The sequence below is a fragment of the Manis pentadactyla genome, chromosome 4 (genome assembly GCF_030020395.1).
Source record: "Manis pentadactyla isolate mManPen7 chromosome 4, mManPen7.hap1, whole genome shotgun sequence".
NCBI lineage: Eukaryota > Metazoa > Chordata > Mammalia > Pholidota > Manidae > Manis > Manis pentadactyla.
In genome coordinates, this window is record NC_080022.1 from 11,177,745 (window position 1) to 11,200,491 (window position 22,747).

At 39.5% G+C, this 22,747-nt stretch overlaps 1 protein-coding gene across 3 annotated transcripts in view; it reads left to right on the plus strand.

The window, feature by feature from the left end:
* Positions 1 to 22,747, plus strand: part of DNAJC16 (DnaJ heat shock protein family (Hsp40) member C16) — a 32,090-nt gene that overhangs the window by 2,107 nt on the left and 7,236 nt on the right. For all 3 annotated transcript variants that reach the window (XM_036914312.2, XM_036914311.2, XM_036914310.2), the window contains exons 2-9: positions 43 to 227; positions 4,037 to 4,103; positions 5,102 to 5,441; positions 12,639 to 12,823; positions 14,270 to 14,374; positions 15,127 to 15,285; positions 21,168 to 21,298; positions 22,478 to 22,661. In XM_036914312.2, the coding sequence (XP_036770207.2) occupies positions 61 to 227; positions 4,037 to 4,103; positions 5,102 to 5,441; positions 12,639 to 12,823; positions 14,270 to 14,374; positions 15,127 to 15,285; positions 21,168 to 21,298; positions 22,478 to 22,661 (1,338 nt within the window). In that variant the 5' untranslated portion in view covers positions 43 to 60. The remainder of the gene's footprint in view (positions 1 to 42; positions 228 to 4,036; positions 4,104 to 5,101; positions 5,442 to 12,638; positions 12,824 to 14,269; positions 14,375 to 15,126; positions 15,286 to 21,167; positions 21,299 to 22,477; positions 22,662 to 22,747) is intronic.

The following is a 22,747-nucleotide window of genomic DNA, read 5'->3' on the forward strand; positions in this document are numbered from 1 at the left end:
AGTTCCTACCACTGAAACTTACTGCCTCTTCAATCATTTCAGCTCTGGAAAGGAAGAGAAATGGAAGTGAAAAAGTTGAGCATTTCCTGGCAGTTCTTGATAGTTCTGGTTCTGATCCTGCAAATTCTGTCTGCGTTGGATTTTGACCCATACAGAGTCCTAGGGGTCAGCCGGACAGCCAGTCAGGCTGACATTAAAAAGGCTTATAAGAAGCTCGCCCGGGAATGGTATGTGAAACAAAGAAATAGCAGTTTAATATAAGCTGAGCAGTTTTAGCAGGGAAATGAAACCCAACTATGGTTAGCTTTGGTTTGTCTCTGTTTCTGTGTTCCATAAATACGTAGCTGTCTAAAATATTTTATTTGTGAGAACCCACATTTATGTTATTCTAGAAGTTTCAGTACAATCCAAAGCCTGTGTTACTATGAAGCTGCCTTTTAGGAAGTCTTTGGCCTAAAGAATTGCCCTAGACACTGCTCATACATTTAATGTTAAGGTGGGAGGGAGCTTTCATTTTTGGAATATTTTTCTAATAAACAGTGGATCTGCTACCCTTCCCACAATATGCTATTCATAAAGTAACACTTCATGAGTGTCATTGTTAAAGGGAGCACTGTCCAGTCCTGTTTTCTAAATTATTTCAAGCTTACAAAGAATTTTTCGAGTAAGAGCTTTTTCCCCTCAACTGAATAAGAATATTCAGGAATTGAGTACATTACTTTAAAGAATTATCGTATAGAAAAATCATAATTTTACCTGTAGATACCGTATGTGCTGAAGAATATACAAGTGTTTATGATGTAGCAGGAAAGCAATAAATTTAAAACTTACTTTGGACAAACATCAGTTTCTTTTGCCAATGCTTTGGACATGGAAAGATGTAGAAGTGTTGGATTACAGAGCTGGAGGGGAGCAGAGGAGGAGGAAAGGATGGAAAAGATAGAGGCAACTGCAAGCTGGGAGAACCAGCCATAAGCAAGAAAGAAGGTTTGGGATAGGAACCATCATTGAACACCTGCTGTATGCTAGGCTCCAGGTTCTATGCTTTATATCTCATTTAATTGCCTTAGAATTACCTTACAAGGGAGGACATCCCTGTCCCCGTTTTACCTGTGAGGAAATCTAAGCTCAGAGCTAGTAAGTCTATATTACCTCTGAGTTGCATAATTTGACCTTCTGCACCAACAGGTGGTTTATTGCTTTTCTGTTTTTTAATCCGTTATCCATCTGGACAGAAGTAAGAGTGAGTGGGTTAGTGTTTGGGTGGGAAGGAAATTATGCAGGAGCAAAGCTGGCATATGCAGATGACATTGCAGGCTGGGCGTACCTCTGTCTGGCACCATATTCTTCATTGAAGGCTATATCTTAGTTCTAAAAGGGTTGCATTAAAGGTAAATGATAGTTTAAAATACGATGTTTTGAATGCATAAATATTTTAGATCTTATTCATACCATGAGGAATCCAGAATTGGATACTAAAAACACAGTCTCTAATTATGTGTGGCCTCTTTCCAGGAGCTCTCTTTACAGCAAAGCTGCTTTCAACATCATTTCAAACTCTTGCCTCTTTATATTTAAATGAATATATACACATAAATCTGCAGTGAGTTCGTAAGGTAGCAACATTCTTTTGGACAGGGTATGGCCTTAGATAACATTTTGAAAGCAAAATGATAGCTGAGGTATGTAGAACCTGTTAAAATGTACAGCTTTGACTTTTCTGTCTTCCAGAGCTGAAAAGGGTGTTGTGCTATTAATTAAATAAATCATATGCTTCTCTTCCTTAATTAGATTCTCTCTAGGAATAATTCTTCACCATAGCAATATATGGAGTGTCATCCAGGAAAGTCTAAAGTTTCACTTTACTTTATATTTTTACTGTACGGTGATTTTCTGCTGTTTTGGCTGTGGTGTTGTCTTATCACTGAAGTGGTTTCTTTCATTTCATTATGGTTTCATGTACACTGAAAATAGCAGCGCTTCCCAGTAGGACTCTTCAGAATGAGTAGTAGCAGGGGCATATGTCTTATTGTTGAGCTGGGTTTGTAGCCTTCCTCTACCACGTTTTACTACTTGTAGTGTTCCTTAGACTTCTCACAACCCTTCCCCTCCCTCGGTGAAACCCATTTAGTTACTTTTTCTCTCAGGAAAACTTTTTTCTCCCAATAATTAAATTTTATCATAGATATTTTCTTTTATCATCTACACTGACAAAATAAACAGCTCCTCTCACCCCAAGAAAAAGGTGTCATAAAATTTGATTTGAAGCAAATGGGTATAATATGGTCAGTCACCTGAACAGTAAATTCATTTGTCTAATACTTTGCTATATTACTCTTTCTGCCTTCATTTTTATTCCCTTAGAGATGCTAGTCAGCCAGTAGATACCAAGCACTGTATTTTCTTCGCTATGAAATTTAAAGGACGTGTATCAACATTTGCAGTATATGAAATACTTCATACACACCAAAAGTAGCATTGGACGGTCCTTCCCTAAGCTGAATGTATCCTTTCCTAAATGTTTCCAGCTTTGTGGTATCTCCCCACGATTAGGAAAATGTTCCTTATAACCTAACCCTTCTTGTGGTTTCCTTCCTGTTCTTGGGCCTTGGTTTCCTCTATTTCAGGATCTGTGATTTTAACCCAACTGCCCTCCCAATTCACTCTTTGGTGCAGTCTCCTTAAAAGCCCCCTTCCTTTGCTCTCCCCCTTCAGAGTTATGTGTTAAGTCTTCATTTGTATGATTATATTCTCTCAGCCTTTAGGTTTGAATATTTAAAACATTTTTTTTTATCATCAAAAAACATGTTTTGGAACCACCATCATGTTTCCTTAAGTCATTACTATTTTCATTATACCTAGCTGAGATTTCTTTCCCAACTAATATTCATAACAAAGATTAAATAGTTAAAGGGAAGAGTGGTGCCTGAATTCAACAGATAACCATTTGCAGTTTATTTTTAGAGTGATCAGAATATGTGTTCCAATTCATTCAAATGTCCTGCTAGAGTATGTTGGTCAAGTTATAATATTTTTAAATTCCAATATACTTGGTTCTATTTTTAGTAGACATTTGCTTCCCAGTGGATTGTTTCTCTCTCCCTAAATCTTTGCTAGTGGAAATTTACTAGAAGTTAGCAGAAGTGATTACCTAAAAAATACTCTCTAAAATACAGTCTCTTAATAAAAGAACATTGAAAAATCAGTATAAAACACTGACTTAGTTTTAGTAGGTCCTAAGGAAGTAATCCCAGCCCCTACTTTACATGACTTTAAAATCACCAAATCAGAAATTGGTATAAACACAAGAAAATTATAGAATAATATCTGACCGCAAGATAAGTACAGGTAATTGACGGCTGTGTATAATAACAAATATTAGTCCTAATGTTAATTGAAATCACTTTGCATAAACTGGAGACTTTCACATCTTAAAACATGTGGCCTTGAAGTCATTATCCATTTATAGGTAAAAGGCAATCGCAGGCAGAATAGGATAAGCCAGAGTAATAATGAAAACCAGATGTTCTCATTTGAACATCAGCAGCAAGATGCTCTTTGGAACATGGTTGTTACTAAACAAATTCATTAGAACAGTGCATCCTAAAAGCTATTTCCTGTGTCTGCCCAAGCTGTCAGAAAAAAATACCTTCATTGATACCATTCTAATGTTGGGATAAAATGCTGCCATCCTGGGAAAAGAAGTCAATTCTTATGGATAAGTGGCATTAGCCTTGAGCCAGCTGTAGCAGTGTTAGGAGCAATGCAAAGATGTGCATATCCCACCTTCCCCCAGCTAAATGTTGCACTATCTGATGCTTTGGGTATGTGCCCAGTTGAAGTGCTTTTGGAAGGAATTGCCTGTTGGAAAGTTTCGTTTATTATAGTCATGTGATTCCTCTTACCATTTAGGAAACTGTCCTAACAGAATGGGCTTCTGTTTGCCTCTGATATAGTGAACTAGGTGTACAGGATGTTAATTGACTGCGTGTAAAACATTAAATCCACTCTCACTGCCTGCCCATTTGTGTTTCAGGCATCCTGACAAAAACAAGGATCCTGGAGCAGAAGACAAGTTCATCCAAATCAGCAAGGCTTACGAGGTATCGTGTCAAACTCTGTGATGCGTCCATTAGTGCTTATCACGTATGCTCTGGGTGATCAGTTTTGTACAGTCCCCTCTGAAAGGGTGTATTCTCTCTGCCCTTCACCAAATTTCTCAGTGATGGTAGAGAGAACATATTTGTCCACATCCCATCCATTGAAATCAATGCCTGAAACTTCAGCTCTTAAAAAAAAAAACTGGCCTATTTTAAAGGCCTTAATTGGCATTGTAGAATCACCCTGCATGAGTATCTCCATTTCAGCTTAACATCACGTGCTCACTTCAGCGGCACATATGTTAGAAACTTACATTAAAGAATCACAGACCATCTTGCCTTTATTTACTAACCTGACACATTTCATACAAATATATAAACGATTGCAAATACACTTAAACACAAGACTTTCAACAATTTCCCAACATGTTAGCTTAAGTAGGTCGGTCTGGAATATGCATAAAAGGTAAGTGCATGGCGTCCTGATTTGCATAGCGTCATGCTCTTCAACAGAATGTACATCATCCTAAACAGGTTCTCGAATTTTAGACTTCAAAGTTATTTCTAGTAAAACAGTCAGCTAACTTATCAGGCACTGAACTCAATTCTGTGGTCACTTTTTGGCATTCACAGCTCTTCTTATCTTGGATCGAACTATTTCAGCTTAAATGGCATGACCGAGTCCATTTTGTTGTGGTTGAGGCCTAATCTACATTGTTTTATCTGTTCTACTGTTGTGTTTAGTATTACAATAGCTCCAAATCTTTAAAGCCAAGGTGAGCATGAGTATCTAAATAACTGAAGCATTTTGGTCTTGAACTATTTAAAGTTCTACTCCGAGAAGAGCTCCTGGTGTATGTTGAGTGACTGTGTGTAGAATATCTAATTGTGTCATGTCTTTGCATTTATTTTCCCTGTGTCTTCCATGCTGCTTCCAGGAAAGTCCTTTAGGTGAACTGCTTTTCATTTTATAGATTTCTTGTTTTTCTCTTTCCCTATAGATTCTTTCCAATGAAGAAAAGAGATCAAATTACGATCACTATGGAGATGCTGGGGAGAACCAGGGCTACCAGAAGCAGCACCAGCAGCGAGAGTATCGCTTCCGCCATTTCCACGAAAACTTTTACTTCGATGAATCTTTTTTTCACTTCCCTTTCAACTCCGAGCGGCGGGACTCCATTGATGAGAAATATTTACTGCACTTTTCGCATTATGTGAATGAAGTGGTTCCAGATAGCTTCAGGAAACCCTACCTCATTAAGATCACCTCAGATTGGTGCTTTAGCTGCATCCATATCGAGCCTGTTTGGAAAGAAGTAGTTCAAGAACTGGAAGGACTGGGTAAGACAATTTTATTCATTGGAAGATGTTTACATACAGGAGAACATAACCTTTATATCTTGAGTTTTATGGAATATTGTGGAGGAAGAACAGTGTGATTTCACAAGTTCATGGGGACTGGTGTTTCTAAGGACACATTTTCAGTTAGGGAAAATGGATCAGCCACTTGCATTTTGCATTACTAATTTGAAGCTTCATGTATATAGACTCCCCATGTCTAGTTGGGGGCCTGATACATAGGAGAAGGTTGAAAATTACTAGTTGAACACAGCCGCCCTCAAGCATCAGTTTAATGCTGGTGGGATTTGCAGGTTATTCATGTGGGATTTGTGATTTCACTCGGTGTTAGTTTGTCTGAGCTTGCACAGCAAACTGCCACATACTGGGCAGTTTAAACAAGAGAAATTCACTCTCTGACAATTCTGGAGGTTAGAAGTCCAAGGTGAAGGTGTCGGCAGATCAAGAGCCTTCTGAGGCGTCTCTCCTCAGCCTGCACGTGGCTGCCTTCTCCCTGTGCTCACACCGCCTGCTCTCTGTGCGAGCATGTGCCCAGTGTCTCTCTTCCTGTGTTATAATCTCTTCTAAGGACACGAATCATTTTTCATTAGGGCCATTCTAACAATCCCATTCTAACTTAATTGCCTCTTTAAGGGCCCTGTCTCCAATACTGAATACTGGGGGTTAGGGCTTCCACGTGAATGTGGGGGAGGGGACACCATTCAACCAATAATACTCTGTTGGTTCTGGCTTGCCGCTCTCAATCTTAGGGAATTTCTGATTAACTGGATTTTCTGGTTTATCAAAGTAAAATTTTGAAAGCACCTATTTCATGAACTTCTTTTTAAAATCTTTCTTAAGTGTAATAATCAACTTTCTTCAACTCATGACTACCAAGCACTGACTTTTGACTAATTTTTGGCTAAGTCCTGAAAGGTGTAAGTTGACTGGGCAGGCATGGGAGGAGTAACAGTACAGGCAGAGGGAAGAGCCCAGGCAGGGCAGCATCCACGGAAGAGCCAGCCGTGGGGCGTGACTCGGGTGTAGGTGGGAAAAGAGGAGGCAGGGAGCACGCTGGGACCAGGCAGGAGCCTTGAAATCCACGTGGAGGACGCTGGACTTTATTTTATAGCATGTAATAAAGCCAAGGAAAGTTTTTGCATAGAGGAGTAATTTAATCAGATCTGTGTATTAGAAAGCTAACAAATAACACTGCAGATTGAAGCACTGGACAACAGGACAGATCGAAGAAGGTGAGAATAGAGGCAAGGACGTTACCAGGCCTGGCAAGACAACAACCAGAGGCCTAGACTAGGGCAGTAGAAAGAGAGAGGTGGACAAGTGTAGACTATTTCAGGGTAGGATCATGGAGGTCTGGAGGGACCTGGCTCTAGGACACCCTTTGAATGTGAGAAATGAGATAAAGAGGAGAGAGAGGGGGGTGAAGATTAACTCTGCTTTCTGACTCGAGCTACTTGATGGTCAGCGAATATAGAGAAGAGTTGAATTTGAGGAGAAGTGGTTCTAAATAAAATCTATAGTTTGGACGTAGTGTGATGACATGAAAATGCAAGTGTAATAATAATAATAGCTTATGTTTGTTGAGAACTTAGCATATGCCTATTAGAAGCAGGACTATTAGAAGCATCAATTCATATCAAACAACAGTGCTCCGAGGCAGGGACTGTTGCCATCCCTCCCTTACAGGTACTTAGCTCACCTTTGGCACCTTGTCAAGGTCCCCCAGTTGGTGATTGGCGTCCTTAAATCTTTGATGTTTGAAGATCTTGCCATGCTTTGGGTTGTTGTGCTATTGAATCCTAATAAGTCAGGGCTCGCATGACAAGGATGGAAGCATCTGGATTTAGATCCATGGAAGTAATGTTTACTGAGTATTCCATCCATTCCCCCACTCCACCCGCCAAGCCCTTGGAAGGCAGGTTTTGACTCGATGTATTAGATTAGTTTGGTTTATACACATTTTTCTCTTTGGACCCTTAGGATTAAGTTGAAGATTCCTGACAGTCAGGTTCCACTTGTTAACAGTTGGGTGACACTGAGATGAGATCCTTACAATATCCACAGCCATTTCCCATCCATAGGAGGCAACACTACCCTTTAAGACAGATACTGCAGAAAATATTTCTGACTTGACAGAGCAGCTAAGCAATCTGAAGATGCTTGGACATTATCTCAGAATAACAAAAAATGCCTAAATTGCCATATATGAACAAAATAGGACAGTTCTACCTGGAGGAGAAATGTTGCCACTATTTAGGTGAAGTCTACAGTCATGCAATTTGGTAATAACTAGTGTGCAAAATCATCCAACATTTATAAATGACTGTGCTGTGGAGGAGAGCCAGAAATGGTACTGCCCCTGACCTTGAGGAGCTTACTGTTTAGTTGAAGGGAAAATATGTATCAGAGATCACCCACCTCACATTTTGCAAGTCAGGATAATATAGTACTGCAAGACTAAAGGTTGGTAAGGAATTCATTCCATGTTCTCATTTAAAACTTTTTCTTGAGGAACCAAGTACCATATTATACACAAACATTTACATAATAATAATAGTTTTATTGAGCATTTCAGTTGTTTTGCATTGTGCTAAGTGCTTTGTAGGAATTATCTTTATCCCCAAAGCAGCTCAGTGAGGGAGAGACTATTTTTATCCCTATTTCACAGATAATGAAAGTGAGGCCCAGCAAGTTTCAGGAACTAATTGAGGTCCCATTATTTGTAAGCAGCAGTGTTGGGACGTGGACCCAGGAGTGTGACTCCAGCGTTCACTCTTTTAACCACTGTGCTGCTCGGCTTCAGAAATAAGTAAAGCATGCTCTGTGCACCCAGGAAACTCAAGTAGAGACACACCTGAGCCATTGCAGCTCTCACTGGAAGGTGCAGGCAGCACCCAGGGGGTCACAGAGGTTGAGTGTCTTGAAATCAAATGTCTTTTTAAGGAAACCCAGTTTGAATGATCATGCAGTGGTTAGGCACCATGGCTTCTTTTTTTTTGATATCATTAGTACAAAATCACATGAGCAACATTGTGGTTACTAGATTCCCCCATTATCAAGTCCCTACCACATACCCCATTACAGTCACTGTCCGTCAGCGTAGTAAGATGATATAGAGTCACTACTTGTCTTCTCTGTGTTGTACAGCCTTCCCTGAGCCACGCCCCCCATGTCATGTTGCACCAAGGCTGCTTATGTACAAAGAAGGACTAACTTCTCTTGTTCAGGGAAGTGCTATGTAAAAATTTCATACTGTCTAGGGAAAGTATACCATTTGTTAAAAAAAAAAAAACACAAGATGTTTTTGTACTTTAGCTCCATGTCCTTGATTTTGTTTTACTCCACATTATATTGCATCTTAGTAGTTAATTTACTAACAGATTTGTAGTTAGCCAGATTTGACAGTGGCATGTTTTTCCAGTTGGTTCTGTCCCATCCCTTTGGGCATATGCAAAAATTGAAAGAAAAAACCTTATGTGTATGTGCTACAGAGGGGAAAAGAAAGAGTTTCCTTAAAAGGTGTCATACGCATGGGATTGTATAAAACAAAAGCAAAAACAATTTGACACCTCAAAATAGGGGTATGACACAGATGTTTGGTACTTTACAGAAAAAAAGACCCACTTAAGACCTCAAAAAGAAGAGAAAATACTAGTATTTTTAATTCCCTGGAATCTGCAAATTAGCCAGAATCATCAATTCATATAAAAACCAAACAGTGTTTCTGAAAGAAACACTGTGTGCTTTGCCTTTCTTGTTAATTTTCTTCTTAAGTTCGTTTGGGTGCTGGGTGCATCCATTGGTCATCTAGCCAGGTTACCCATATCAAGATGAGAAAACGTGAATAGTTTCGCTTGCCATTGGCCTGGCTGAGCTTGCTTTATGCACCTTGAACTTGAACTTTGGAGTGTAAAAAATCTGAAGGCAGGGGAGGAGACAGTAGCGACTGTTGTTCACTGTGACTCAGAATCCCTGAGTTACCCAGTCGCTAGGCCATTTCCCACCCTGTGTCTTAAGAGGAAACGGTGCCGTCCACTTTTCATACTCTGCCTGCCCACCCAGCTTGGGTGGCAGGTGAGAAAGGGCTTAGGCCTGGAATTCTCATTATACTCTTAAATCTCTTTTGAGGAGGAAAAATATGACCAGTTTAAACACCAAATATTTATTGTTCTTGATTCCATTCTCATCCTTATTACGGCTCACCTTTAGGAGAGACGTAAAATTCCTTCAGAATTTAGAAATGGAATTCTAATACTAAGAATCAAAGTCATTTGTAGAAGTGATCCAAGGAAGTAGCCTGTGTAGATTTGGAAACACTTAAATGTAATGAGGGTGCTGCATGTAGTTCCAAGCACTCAAAGATAATTTTAAGTAAAAGAAAGAAAACCTGCTGTATTCCATTTTAACTGGGGGAAAGGCTGTACTGATAGGAGCACAGGAAAGGTGGGAGGGGCCCACAGAAAGAGCATGGGTTTGACATTGTCCCACAGAGACAGGGTCTGATGGAAGATAAAATCCCACTCACGTAAGAGACGGTCTCGCTATCAGACTTCACCATGCTTCCATAGCTATTTTTAACACCTGTAGTGTAATAGATTATGTACTATACTTGGCACTGGAACATCTGGTTTGGTTTCTTGTTCTACAGTGTTGTCAGCTCTGCAAACTTGGGTCACTTAATCTCTCTGCATCTCTTTTTTCATCTGTAAAATGAGGGGACTGGACTATGTGATGTCTAAGTGTCCTCATTTCCTGCCCTTGAGAAACTCCAAGGGTTACAGTTAGGCAGCCTGCAGATAGATTTGTTTTGTCCCCTTAGCAATTGCAAAGTATTAAGTCTATGATCCCTGCCATTTACTTGGCAATTCCATTTTGGGGATTTAATTAGGAAATAATCACACAGGTGCACAAAGATGTACAAGGATGCCCATCAAAGTATTCCTTACAATAGCGAAAGCCAAAAGCATTTTCCATGTGCATCAGTAACGAACTGGTTAAATAGACGGCTGGCCCAGTTTCAGTGAGCTTCCGCAGGGTGCCAAGCTCTGTTCTTGGCTTGGGAAGCATGTATGGACTACACAAAGGTCCCTGCCTTACATTCTAGCAGGGAAGACAGACAATAAACATGAACAGAAAAACGAAGTACGTGATATATTAGAAGATGTTAAATGCTATGGGGAAAGGGAAAGTGAGCCAGTTGAGGGGGTTGCAGTTGGGGGGGAGTATTGTTTTAAATATAGTAGTAAATAGGCCTCATTGAGAAGGACTTGCAGTTGGTGAAGGAGTCAGCTACCCAGATGTCAGACAGAGGGAAGAGCCAGTGCCAAGGCCCTAAGGCAGGAACATGCCAGTGTGTTTAGAGAAGAGCAGGGATGCTAGAGGCTGTAATCTATTAAGGGTGCAATAGCATTATGTCTAAAAAAAGTGTAATACTTTAATTAAAAATACTTTATTGCTAAAAGCAAGGTGCGTGAGGAGGAGGAGAGGAAGGAGGTCATAGGGGACCAAATCACTTGTCAGCCTTGTGAAGACTGTGGCTTGTATGCTGAGTGAAATGGGAGTCACTGCAGGGTTTAGGCAGAGGAGTAACATGACCTGTTTGTTTCAGGAGGAACAAGCCGGCTAGTATGTTGGAAACACATTATAGGGAGACAAGGCAAAACTATGACCATTAGGAGGTGAGTACAGCAACCCAGAGAGGAGGTAATGATGACCCAGAGAAGGGAGTATAAAGAAAGTGGAAGAAAATGGTCAAGTTCTTGGTATATTTTGAAGACAGAACCACCCAGACTGGTTGACAGATTGGATGTGGGGTGTGAGAGATAAGAGAGATCAAAGATGATCAGGATGTCCAGTCTGCGTAATGGGAAGGTGGGGGGCTGCCATCAAGGAACTGGAGAGGCCTGGGTAGAAGAGGTCTGAAGGAGATCAGGAGTTTGGTTTTGGAAATGTTAAGCTTGAGAAATCTGTTAGATACCCAGGAGAAAATGTATATCTACTGTTGATTAATAGTTAATATATCTCCAGTGTTTAGCACAGTAACTTGCCCTCCAAATGTATTGGTTGAATGAAAGAATAAGAAAACTTCTTCAAGAATTAAGTGAAATCAGTATCAGATACTCCCGTTTTATTTTATATATACCCAAGCTCGTTTATTGAGCTTAGCAGATATTGCATATTTTACAAATTGAAGATTTGTGGCAACGCTTCATCAAGCAAGTCTTTTGGCACCATTTTTTCAACAGCATTTACTCACGTCTTGTCTCTGTGTCACGTTTTCAAACATTTCATTACTATTATATTTATTGTGGCAATCTATGATCAGTGAGTAGAACTTACAGAAAGCTCAGGTGATAAGCATCTTTTAGCAATAAAGTATTTTTAATTAAAGTATTACACTTTTTTTTAGACATAATGCTATTGCACCCTTAATAGATTACAGTATAGTGTAAACAAGTTTTATGTGCACTGGGAAACCAGCAAATTCACTGACCTTGCTTTATTATGATAATTGCTTTATTGAGGTGGTCTGGAACCGAACCTGCAGTATTTCCAGGGTCTGTCCATACACGTGTATACGCACACACCACACACACACCCTCACACTCACACACACGTATTTGTATAAGAAAAGGTACAAATAGATAATAAAGTGTTAACAGTAGTTATAAGGGATAAGGCTTTTGAGTGATTTAAACTTAATTTCTTTCTCCTTTTGAGAATCTGTGTTTTCTAATAGTTCTATAAATAATTTATATAAAAGGGAGCCATGTTCCAAAGAGTAAGAAGACTGATTTCTGTCGATAGATAAGTTTCTTTTTCTTAACCATTGCCAAGTTGAATCCTTGGATTGTTTACAGGTATTTTCTTTATGAGTAGAAACACTGTGAACAGATTGGTCTCGTTTCTTTTGAAGTATTTCCTGATGAACGACTCCCAGAATTAGAAGTAACAAGCTGAAAGATAAAAAGACTTGTAGCTTTTCTTAAATATTGCCAAATTGCTGTATAGAAAAACAACCAATTTAGAATTTCAGCAATGAAAGAAGGCAAGACAGTCTTTAGGAAAGACATCCCTTCCTATTAGGTCAGGATTTCATTTTTCCTCTTACTTGTCAGCATTTCTTCCACTACCATGGGGGCATAAAAAGGCTTCATGGAGGTCTCCCATATTTTTCAGGTGTAGGAATTGGCGTGGTCCATGCTGGGTACGAGAGACGCCTTGCCCATCACCTGGGAGCACACAGTACACCCTCTATCCTAGGAATCATAAATGGGAAAATCTCCTTCTTCCACAATGCAGTTGTCCGTGAGAACCTACGACAGTTTGTAGAAAGTCTTCTTCCAGGGAACTTGGTGGAGAAAGTAAGTCCCTGGCTGAGAAGTTGTTTGTGAGGTCCTGGGGCCAGCCGACTGCCCTCAACTCTGTCTGTGGTCATTGGAGACCTGAGTTTCATTTTGAGCAGGGCAAGACGCATATTAATTACTCAAACTAAATCATTTGAATGAAGTCTTTAGGGGACTTGAAAATTGAAACAAAGTAGAGAAACTGGGGGAATTCCTCCCTGTTAATAACCACTGTGCAGATTTACACTGTGATAGGAATCTGAGACTAAAATGACAGTGACTCTTTATTTTCTGAACAAAAAGTTAGATCACAACATAAGATGAAGGTTTATTTCTAACACATGAGTTTGTTTATTTAAAGGTATTTGTCTTTTAAAACTATTCAAATTAAAAGATCCTATCTATAGGAAACACGAGATTCCATTAAATCAAATATTATTTCTTTCAGATCTCACAATAAGACAGCAATATGTATTTCACAAACAAAAGATTGATCTAAAGAAGCCAGGTACAGAGTTCATACTGGTTTATAATTTTTATTAAGAAGCATTTTTTCCCCCCAGCATTTTTGGTTAGGGATCAGAACTAGAACAGGATTCCTGTTTTGCTTTAAACGTTTCATTCCTTTAACAATACCAGGGAGAGTGAACATACAGACATTTCCATCATATTTCTACACGCTATTCATAGACTGTTCTTCCAGGATCATTATCCACAGAAGAAATATTTGTTGGCATTAACCCGAAAGCAAATTGTCAGCATTGTAGGCTCCTAAAACAGTGGTGAGTCGTTCTGACAGGTCCACAAGCATTTATAAAATATCTCCTATGCCAGGCACTATGGTAAGAGTGAGGGCACTTTCCAAAGAGCTCCCAGTCTCATGCGTGATCGTTTCCATCCATTACGTTGAGAACCTGTCCTAGAGAGCTGGGAAAGGCTTCCTGGCAGAAATGACCCCTAGACATGTTTGCCAGGTGAGGAGAGAGTAAGTAGGGGGTGAGTTCTAGGCAGGCAGAGGTCTGGGACATGTAACAGCCTACCTTGTATGAAGTAGTCATTAGTGAGCAGGGGAGGACACGATTAGGCGTTAACAGGAATCCTGCTGCAAGGGCCTCAGGAGGCCTTGACACCCCTTTATGGAACTTGGTCCTTGGCCTGCAGGTGACTGAGCCATTGAAGAGGGTTGAGCAGAGGAGCAACATGATCAGATTTAGGTTTAATGTAGATCATTCTGGAAGCAGAATGGAAAGATAAACTTTCTTGAACTACCATAAAAATTTCCAATAAAACTATTATTTTAAATAGTTTTAGTCAAATGAAGGCAGAAGATTAATTGTCTGCATTTTTTTTCTTTCTTACAAAACAATCTTTTACACATATTTGACTTTGATTATTTCCTGACTGGATTATAATACAGTTGTTGAGAACAAAATATTGAAACTGACATCTTCTTTTTAATTTAAGGTTACAAATAAAAATTATGTCAGATTCCTCTCTGGCTGGCAGCAAGAGAATAAACCTCATGTCCTTCTGTTTGACCAAATGCCCGCTATACCACTGCTGTACAAGGTATTTTCTGCTGGGGTAATTCTGTCTCTTTTTGGTGGAAAGAACTTGTATTCTGATTGATTGTCCTTTTTTTAAGTAATAGCTTAGTTGATGAGATATGTTTAAAGATCACAAATTTGCCTGAGCCCCTGCACAGTGATGCTGTTACTGTGCTAGTACTTTCCACACACATAACAGCATTAAATCTTCAGAAGAGCCCAAAGATACTGATACTATCCCTGCGTTATAGGCCGAGATGCTGAAGCTTAGTGTGGTTGTATAACCTACCCAAAGTCCCCCATCAGCATGGTTGACTGTGCAGTTCCCTTTGAAGCCTGTCTGACTCCAAACCTGCCCGCTGGATGATGCCTACACTCACGCCACTGGCACATCTCTGGTTAGCACTGTGACATGAGATGGGAGAGGAAGGGGTCCTGCTGAACCATTGGCACGGTCACTGCCATCTTCCATAATTGGGGTACAACTAATTCCTCAGACTCCATGCTTCCAAACCAGTACAGGTCTCAGTAAAAGGAATAGTTTGCATTATTTGTGGGGAAAAAATTAATTGTGGTTCGGGTTCAATTTGTGGGTGCAGTTTTCACGCATGGCATGCCATAGACGTTCTGCAAGTGTACAGGGTCTAGCAGGCCCAAGTTAGCTGTATAAGCTAGCGCATGTCCCCACCCACTGATTTGAACAGGTCACACTTGATTTGTAATTTTGATGCCATGCTATCAATTTAATTTATTCTCTCTATTATGCCCTAACAGTTAACTGCTTTTGCATACAAGGATTATTTGTCATTTGGATATGTGTATGTCGGTTTGAGAGGGGCAGAAGAGATGACGAGGCAATACAGCGTCAACGCCTACACCCCCGCCATCTTGGTCTTTAAAGAACACACAAGCAAGCCTGCAGGTGCTCTCCAGGTATGTCACATTTTATCTCGGCCTCCACATAAATAAGAGGAATAAATAAATTTGTTCTCAAGACTTTCTGTCACAAGACTATTTTTTAAGTAAAATGGAACAAAGGAAGTCAAGAGAAGAGATTAGTTTTTAGTTTCTGCCTTCAGAGGCACAACATTTAAAAACCAGTTTTTCATCTGAGTTGGCACCGTTTTGCTTAAAAAATAGTCTTGTGACAGAAAGTAGAATGGTGGTTGCCAGAGGCCGGGGGAGGGAGGAAACAGGGAGTTAGTGTTTAATGGAGACAGTGTCAGTCTGGGAAGGGGAGAAAGACTTGGATGGTGGTGATGTTGCAGAAAATGAATGTACTTAATGCTACAGAATTACACACCTGGTTAAAATGGCAAATCCTATGCTGTGTATAACCTTTTACCTGTAAAGTGCACCTGTAGAAAATCAATAATCTTAACTCTAAAATAAACCACAAAATAAATTTAAGTATAAAACACTAAAAAAGGAATGTTAAAAAAAAAACCATGAACTAACTCAGAGTATATAAGTGAATATTTACCTGATCTTAAGTAGAGAAGGGCTAATAGCATTGGGAAAAAGTCTTGTTGAAAAATCTGAACTTGATTGTAAGTTTAAAATCTTAATATAGGTACTTTAAAAATTTTAAGTTGAACAACAATCTGGGGAAGTATTTACAACCAATATAAAAAATATTGTTATCTTTAATTTCTAGAGAGCTTCTTCTAATCAAAGAGATCAACACTAAACTTCCCAAAAGTGGCCACTCAATGAGTAGAGTTTTCTTTTGAGATGAATGAAAATTGTTAATCAAATACATTTACCAAATTACTAGTACAACGGATACTTTATTAATATGCTCTTTACAGACAAAAAAATAAATGTGTGCCCCAACAGCAAGTAGCTTAGTGTGGCATCAAGCACCAGTTGCTTCATGGAGCTGTAGCCAATTTGTCCTCATTTGCTATGTAGTATTTATGGCCACATTATAATTTGCTTATTCATTCTTCTGTTGATGGACATGTGGGACGCCGGAGTGGTGTCGCCATGAACATCGTCCGTGTCCCAGTGTATCTGAGCACGCGTTTCTCCAGCAGCTCTCAGAATGCGGTTCACACTCCTGGCGAACCACACGCACACCGGGGTCCCAAAGACCCTTTAAGGGAGTCTGCGAGATCGGTCTCCATGCTCATACTAAGACATAATCTGTCCTCTTTCTCTGTGTTGACACCGCTGATGGCACAAAGCCGTGGCAGGCAGAACTACCAGCGCAGAACCAAGCGCATAAACCAAGGGGCAGGCAGCAGGTACCATCAGGGTGTGTTTTTCAGTCCTGAGCACTTGCCATGAAACAGAGCAGCGTCATTTCCCATAATTCCCTTGATGAAGCAGTAAGAAGTATTAATTGTACTGATAAAGACCTTTGAGGGCACGTCTTTACAGTACTTTAATACTTGGTATGGCAAAATGGGACGCTGTATCAAGCACTTGTGCTGCACGCCTGAGTACAGAGTGTCTTGAGGACAAGCGTTTGTGTGACTGCTGAACTCGTGAATTTTGAGCTAGCCACTTTTTTGAGTGGAACTTCAAAGAATAACTGATAGAACTGTGGGCATTCAGACTAGGGTATCTGGCAGACATTTTTGCAAAAATGAATGGAGTGAGCCTGGCACTTTAAGGGAAAGAACTGGTGGTTTTTGTTGCCAATGACAAAACTCAGGCTTCCAAGAAAATAAGAATTTTTAAAAATTAGTATCAGCTATTAGGAGCTTGACAGCTTCTCAAAACTTTCTGATGAGATTAGTTCATCAATGAGGTGCTATATATATATATCACATATATATGTGATAAAATTTGCCAACATTTGGAAGATCAGTGAACCAGAATTTTCCAAATGACTGACGCATGATAATACAAAAGTGTGCATGACTAAAATGATCCATTCTGGGTGCAAGGTGATCAGTGAATTTTAATTTAACAAAGTATTAAAAGTTCATTGAATCCACAGAGCAACCTTTAAGAAATGCCATTCGTCGAGTTTTGGTGTAGTGGCAAAGAATATCCACAGTTATCTCAAAAAGCTATGAAAATAAACCTCCCTATCTATGTGAGGCTAGATTTTTCAACCAAAATACATCACTGCAGGTTGCATGCAGAGGCAGATAGGACACCCCACCTGTCTCTGCTATGAAGCCACCAGACCTTGAAGGGATTTGTGTAAATGGGAGGCAGTACTACCCTCCGCACTGAGAATTTTTGGTTTTAGAAAGGATTTTTTTTTCATTTAATAATGTTACTTTTGTTAACATTTGTAGGTTCATTATTATTTTTAAAGGACTCACTATATTTTGAATTTCTCTTTTAATTTATATCTAATAAATATCAATAGATAAAAGCCACATAAACACAGAGAAGACAAGTGGTGATTCTTTGACATCTTGCTGTGCTCTTGGACAGTGACTGTAGTGGGGTGTGGGGGGGAGACTTGATAATGGGGGGAGTCTAGTAAACATAATGTTCCTCATGTAATTGTAGATTGATGATACCAAAATTAAAAAATTAAAAATTAAAAATTAGAAAAAAGCCACATAAACAGCAGCTCTCTGGGTTTCTCAGTCTAAGACTAAACAATATAGGAACTGTTGATCTAGGGTGTATCTAGTTGCAAAATTGCTGGGTCCTGGGGTATGCGAATCTCCAGCTTCTTTAGATACTGTGCTTTCCAAGGTGATGGTGCCAGTTTACATTTCCACCAGTCATGCACGGAAGTTCCATTGCTCTACATCCTTGCCAACACTCACGCACTGTAACTTTTCTGAGTTGACTGTGTACGTAATAGTGTCTCATTGTGACCCTGCTAGTGTTTCCCTTCATCACAAGGAAGCCGAGCATCCTTTCATCTACATGTGGACCTTTTGGATTTCCCCTTTTGTGACATACCCGTTAAGTCTTTCGTCCATTTTTTTCTGTTGTCCATCTGCCTTTTTATTAATGAATTATAACTAGTTATTTACATGGTCTTACCTTTGTTTAAGTATCTTATTTGTATGTGTGGCAAACATCTTCATGCATTCTGTAGCTGGTCTTACCATTCTTTCTACGGTACCCACCCCCATTTTAAATTATTTATTTGAGTGTGATACAGATGTAGAATGATGTACATACCGGAAGTGTCGAGCTCACTGAATTACCACAAAGTGAATACACCCATGTTAGCATCACTTGGGTCCAGAAATAAGATATCAACATCCCAAAAAGGTCCCCTCTTCCCTCCCAACCACTTCCCCTCCTTCCCAAAGGTCAGCACTGTCCTGTTTTCTCATACTGTAGATTAATTTTGCCTATTTTTTAATTTTGTGCAAATGGAATTGTATGGTGTCTCTCTCTTGTATCTGGCTTCTGTCAGCTTGTGTTTGTGAGGTTCATGCATATTGTCTGTGTCATTTGGCATGAATATGCAACAGTGAATCTGTCCCCAGTGTGCTATTGACAGACATTTGGGTCTTTTCACTTTTTGGTTATTTGACTAGTTGACTGTATTCTTGTACTTGGTATGTTTTGATGAACATAAGTTCTTACTTTTAATATATTTACTCATGTCAGCATTTTCCTTCATGATTAGTTCTTTTTGCTCTTGATTTAAGACACCTTTCCCTACACCAAGATAATGAAGATATTCTACTCATGGAGCTTCTAAAAATGTTATAGTTTTGCCTTTTATATTTAGGTATACACCATCTGGAAATAGCCTGATACCTGATAGAGCAAATTCTCTCACTTTGATTTTTGGATTTTGAGGGGTGGAGGGCTTCTTTGAAAGTATCTTGGTTATTCTTGGCCTTTTTCTATACACTGTAAATTCTGTTTGTCAAGTTCTGTCAAACAAAAAAAAAATTTGTTGGGGTTTTATTGGGTTTGTACTGATTCTTAAATTAGTGTGAGGAGAAGAGACATCTTGACAAAGTAAAGCCTTCCAACCTGTGAACATCATAGATTGGTCTCATATGTTTAGGCCTTCTGCAATATGTCTCAATAAGGTTTTAGGACTTAAAAAACTTTTTTTTTTCCAGTTTATTTCTGGGTACCTCATTTTTTGTACTATTGCAAAAGATATCTTTTTTACTGTACCATCTGTATGCTGGGATTAAGTAATACAATTAATTCTGAAATATTAACTTTCTATCCAACAATCTTGCCAAACTCTCTTTTTGACTTAAATAATTTATCTGTACCATCTTTAGGATTTGCAAAGTACACAATCATGTCATCTGAGATTAAGGACAATTTTGCTTCTCCTTTTTACAGGCTTTATTTTATTTCTTTTTCTTAATACTGACCTCTGGTGTGGCATGGAATAGAAATGCAGTGATGGAGGGCACCCTTGTTGTTGATCTCCATTTCCCCAATAACTATGAGGTTTGCAGAAGGTTTATACTTACAGATAACTCTTTATCAGATTAAAGAAATTCTTTTCTATTCATTGCTAACATGAATGGTGCTGGTTTTTATTAAATGCCTTTTTCCACATTCATTGAGATTATCCTGATTTTTCTTCTTTAGTCCTTAATCTTCTGTAATGTGCTAAATCATATTAATTTATTTTCTAATGTTAACTTGCATTCATGAGATAAGTACAACAAGAATCATGATTTATATTACACTTTTGGTATATTTCTGGATTCAGTTTGCTAACATTTTCCTTAGGATTTTTGCATTTATGTTCAGAAATGAGATTGACTTGGGACTTCTCTTCCTCATGATGTCCATGTGAGGTTTTGCATCATGAAATGAGTTGGGTGTGATCCCCTTTTGAAAGATTTTTGACTCCTTGATTCACCTTGTTTGGTTATAGAACAATTTAACTTTTCTATCTTTTCCAGATATTGCTATATTTTTCTAGAAATTGTTTTATTTCATCTAAGTTTTCAAAGTTAACTTTCTTTTTAACTTCCACAACATAGTGATCCTCCTTGTCATCCTCGGTATCAGTTGTTTGCGCCTTCTCTCTCGTTTTCATGATTGGTTTTACCAGAGGTTTGTCAGTATTTTTAGCTCTTCCAAAGAACCCGTTTTGGCTTTGTTCATTCCTTGTTTCTGTTTTTATCTTTATTATTTCCTTCTTTCTACTTTTACATTTTTGCTATTTCTTTTTAACTTATTGATATGGATGTCTAGTTCACTAATTTATTTTCTGTTATATTCATTTTAACATCACCCTCCAGATACTACTTTACCGACATCCCAAAGTTTTGATAAGTAGTATTTCATTAGTCATTCAAATTCAAAATATTTTCCAGTATCCTAATATGCTTCCTTCTTCACTCAACAGATTATTCAAAGTGTGTTTCCTAATTTAAAGGGGTTTTCTGGCTTACATTTTAGATAGATTTCTAGGTTGTGGCCAGAGAACCTGCTATATATATAACCGCAATCCTTCAAAATGTATAAAAGCTCATAATAACAGTCATCACCATCCCGTTTTGTAGTCTGCTTTTTAAACTTAGTAACTTTGTTACTTTGGGGTTTATTTTTAATTGTTCAGTTTCCTACAGGTATTAAATGGAAGTCAATTTTGCCTAAAATTCAAAACTTTTTAAATCTGGCAGCAAAAAACAGTATACAAAGTTCTCCATGGAAAGACCACTTAATTGTCCTTTGACCTGAAATAACTGTATCATTGCTTTCAGCCCTGCGTTGTTGAACTCGATCACCACATGTTTATTTGCTCAAACAGGTCTGTCTTATTTTGTTATATTGCTTAACCAGCATCAGCCACATTTTTATTGTGGTCAATATATTTTGACCTTGTAAGCAAAACCCATTTGCAGTGAGAAAACTGAATAAAAGTCTACTGTTTCTTGGTTTTTCTCCAGGCCCGAGGTATGAAGAAACAAGTCATTGATGACTTCATCACCCAAAACAAGTATCTATTGGTAGCCAGGCTCACCAGCCAGAAGTTGTTTCATGAACTCTGCCCTGTGAAACGGTCTCACCGACAGAGGAAGTAAGGACTCCAGGCTTTGCCTGGGCTTGTCACTGCGGTAGAGAAGCCACTGCACATTGTGCTGCAGGGTGATTAAACATCTGCCCTGTGGCTCATTCTTTATGTAACAAATACTGAGTGATGGCTATTATCCAGGGGTCATAGGTCCAAATTATGGGATGTGCCGGCCTGGCCTAGGGGTCAGAGATCTCCCTAAGATGTAACACTTTAGCTGAGACCTGAGGGATGAGTAGACTTTAGCCAGGAGTCAGGACTCTAAGGATTGTTGCTTACACAGCCTTCAAAAATACCCCAAATCTATGCACTTCTCACCTTTATTACCAGTGCCACCCTAGAACAGGCCACTGTCGCCTCTTATCAAGACCCCCAAGTTAGCCTTCTAACCAGACTCGGCTTCCTTTCCACTCATGTACCTTCCAGTCAGTCCTCCACACATCGGCTGGTGATCTTTCTAAAACCACGAGTTGGGCCAAGTCACTCTCCATCTCAGGTTTTTGCACTTGCGGTTCCCTCTGCCTGGAAGGCTCTGACCCATTTCCTCTCTGGCGCACTTCATTCAAGTCCCTGCTCAGCCTGTCTACTGAAGCGTGGCTCCTGTATCTTGTACTCTCTACCCTTCTCTTCGTTCTTTGTCGTAACATTTGTCACTACTTGCTGTGGCATATCTCTTTTGTTGCCTGTCCCCACGGGAATATAAGTTCCACAGGGCAGGAATGTTGTCCGTCTTGTCTTCCCTGGTAGGTAGTAAGTACTCAGTAGTTATTTGGGAGTAAACAAAGGATTGGCTAAACTTCCCTTTGGAACCATTGCAAAGGAAGCCCTCTGGAAGGAGTCTCAGTGGCCCCTGAGATAGACTTGACCTGCCTGCCTGTAGTGAAAGAACCAGAGCACATGGCTTCTGAAAAGCCCTTCTGCATCAGGGACCCAGTGGCCATTGCTGTAAAAGAAATTCCTGAATGTGGTGAAGTTTGGTTTGGGGAAACCATCACCAATCTGGAAGAGAAGCAGATCACTAATGACTTGGAAACCTTTCATTAGATTCTTCCAACACACAGCATTCACCAGTAAACGCATTCACTTCTGTGAGACCAGCATCCCTCTTCTTCACCCTCACTTGGCATTAGAGGTTCTAGCCTTGGCCTGGGGCTTGGTTATAAAGTCCTCTCTGTTGTTGTGCAGGTACTGTGTGGTTTTACTGACTGCCGAGGCTACCAAGTCGAGTAAACCCTTTGAGGCATTCCTGTCATTTGCCCTGGCAAACACACAAGACACAGTGAGATTCGTGCACATCTACAGCAGTCGGCAGCAGGAGTTTGCCAAGACCTTACTACCAGACAGCGATTCGTTTCAAGGAAAATCCGCGGTGAGTCACGGATTCTCTCTCATCCCAAGCTCTTCACAAAGCATGTGGCATTTAATTCTGTTCCCTTCTTTCTTGGGAGTTCTGAA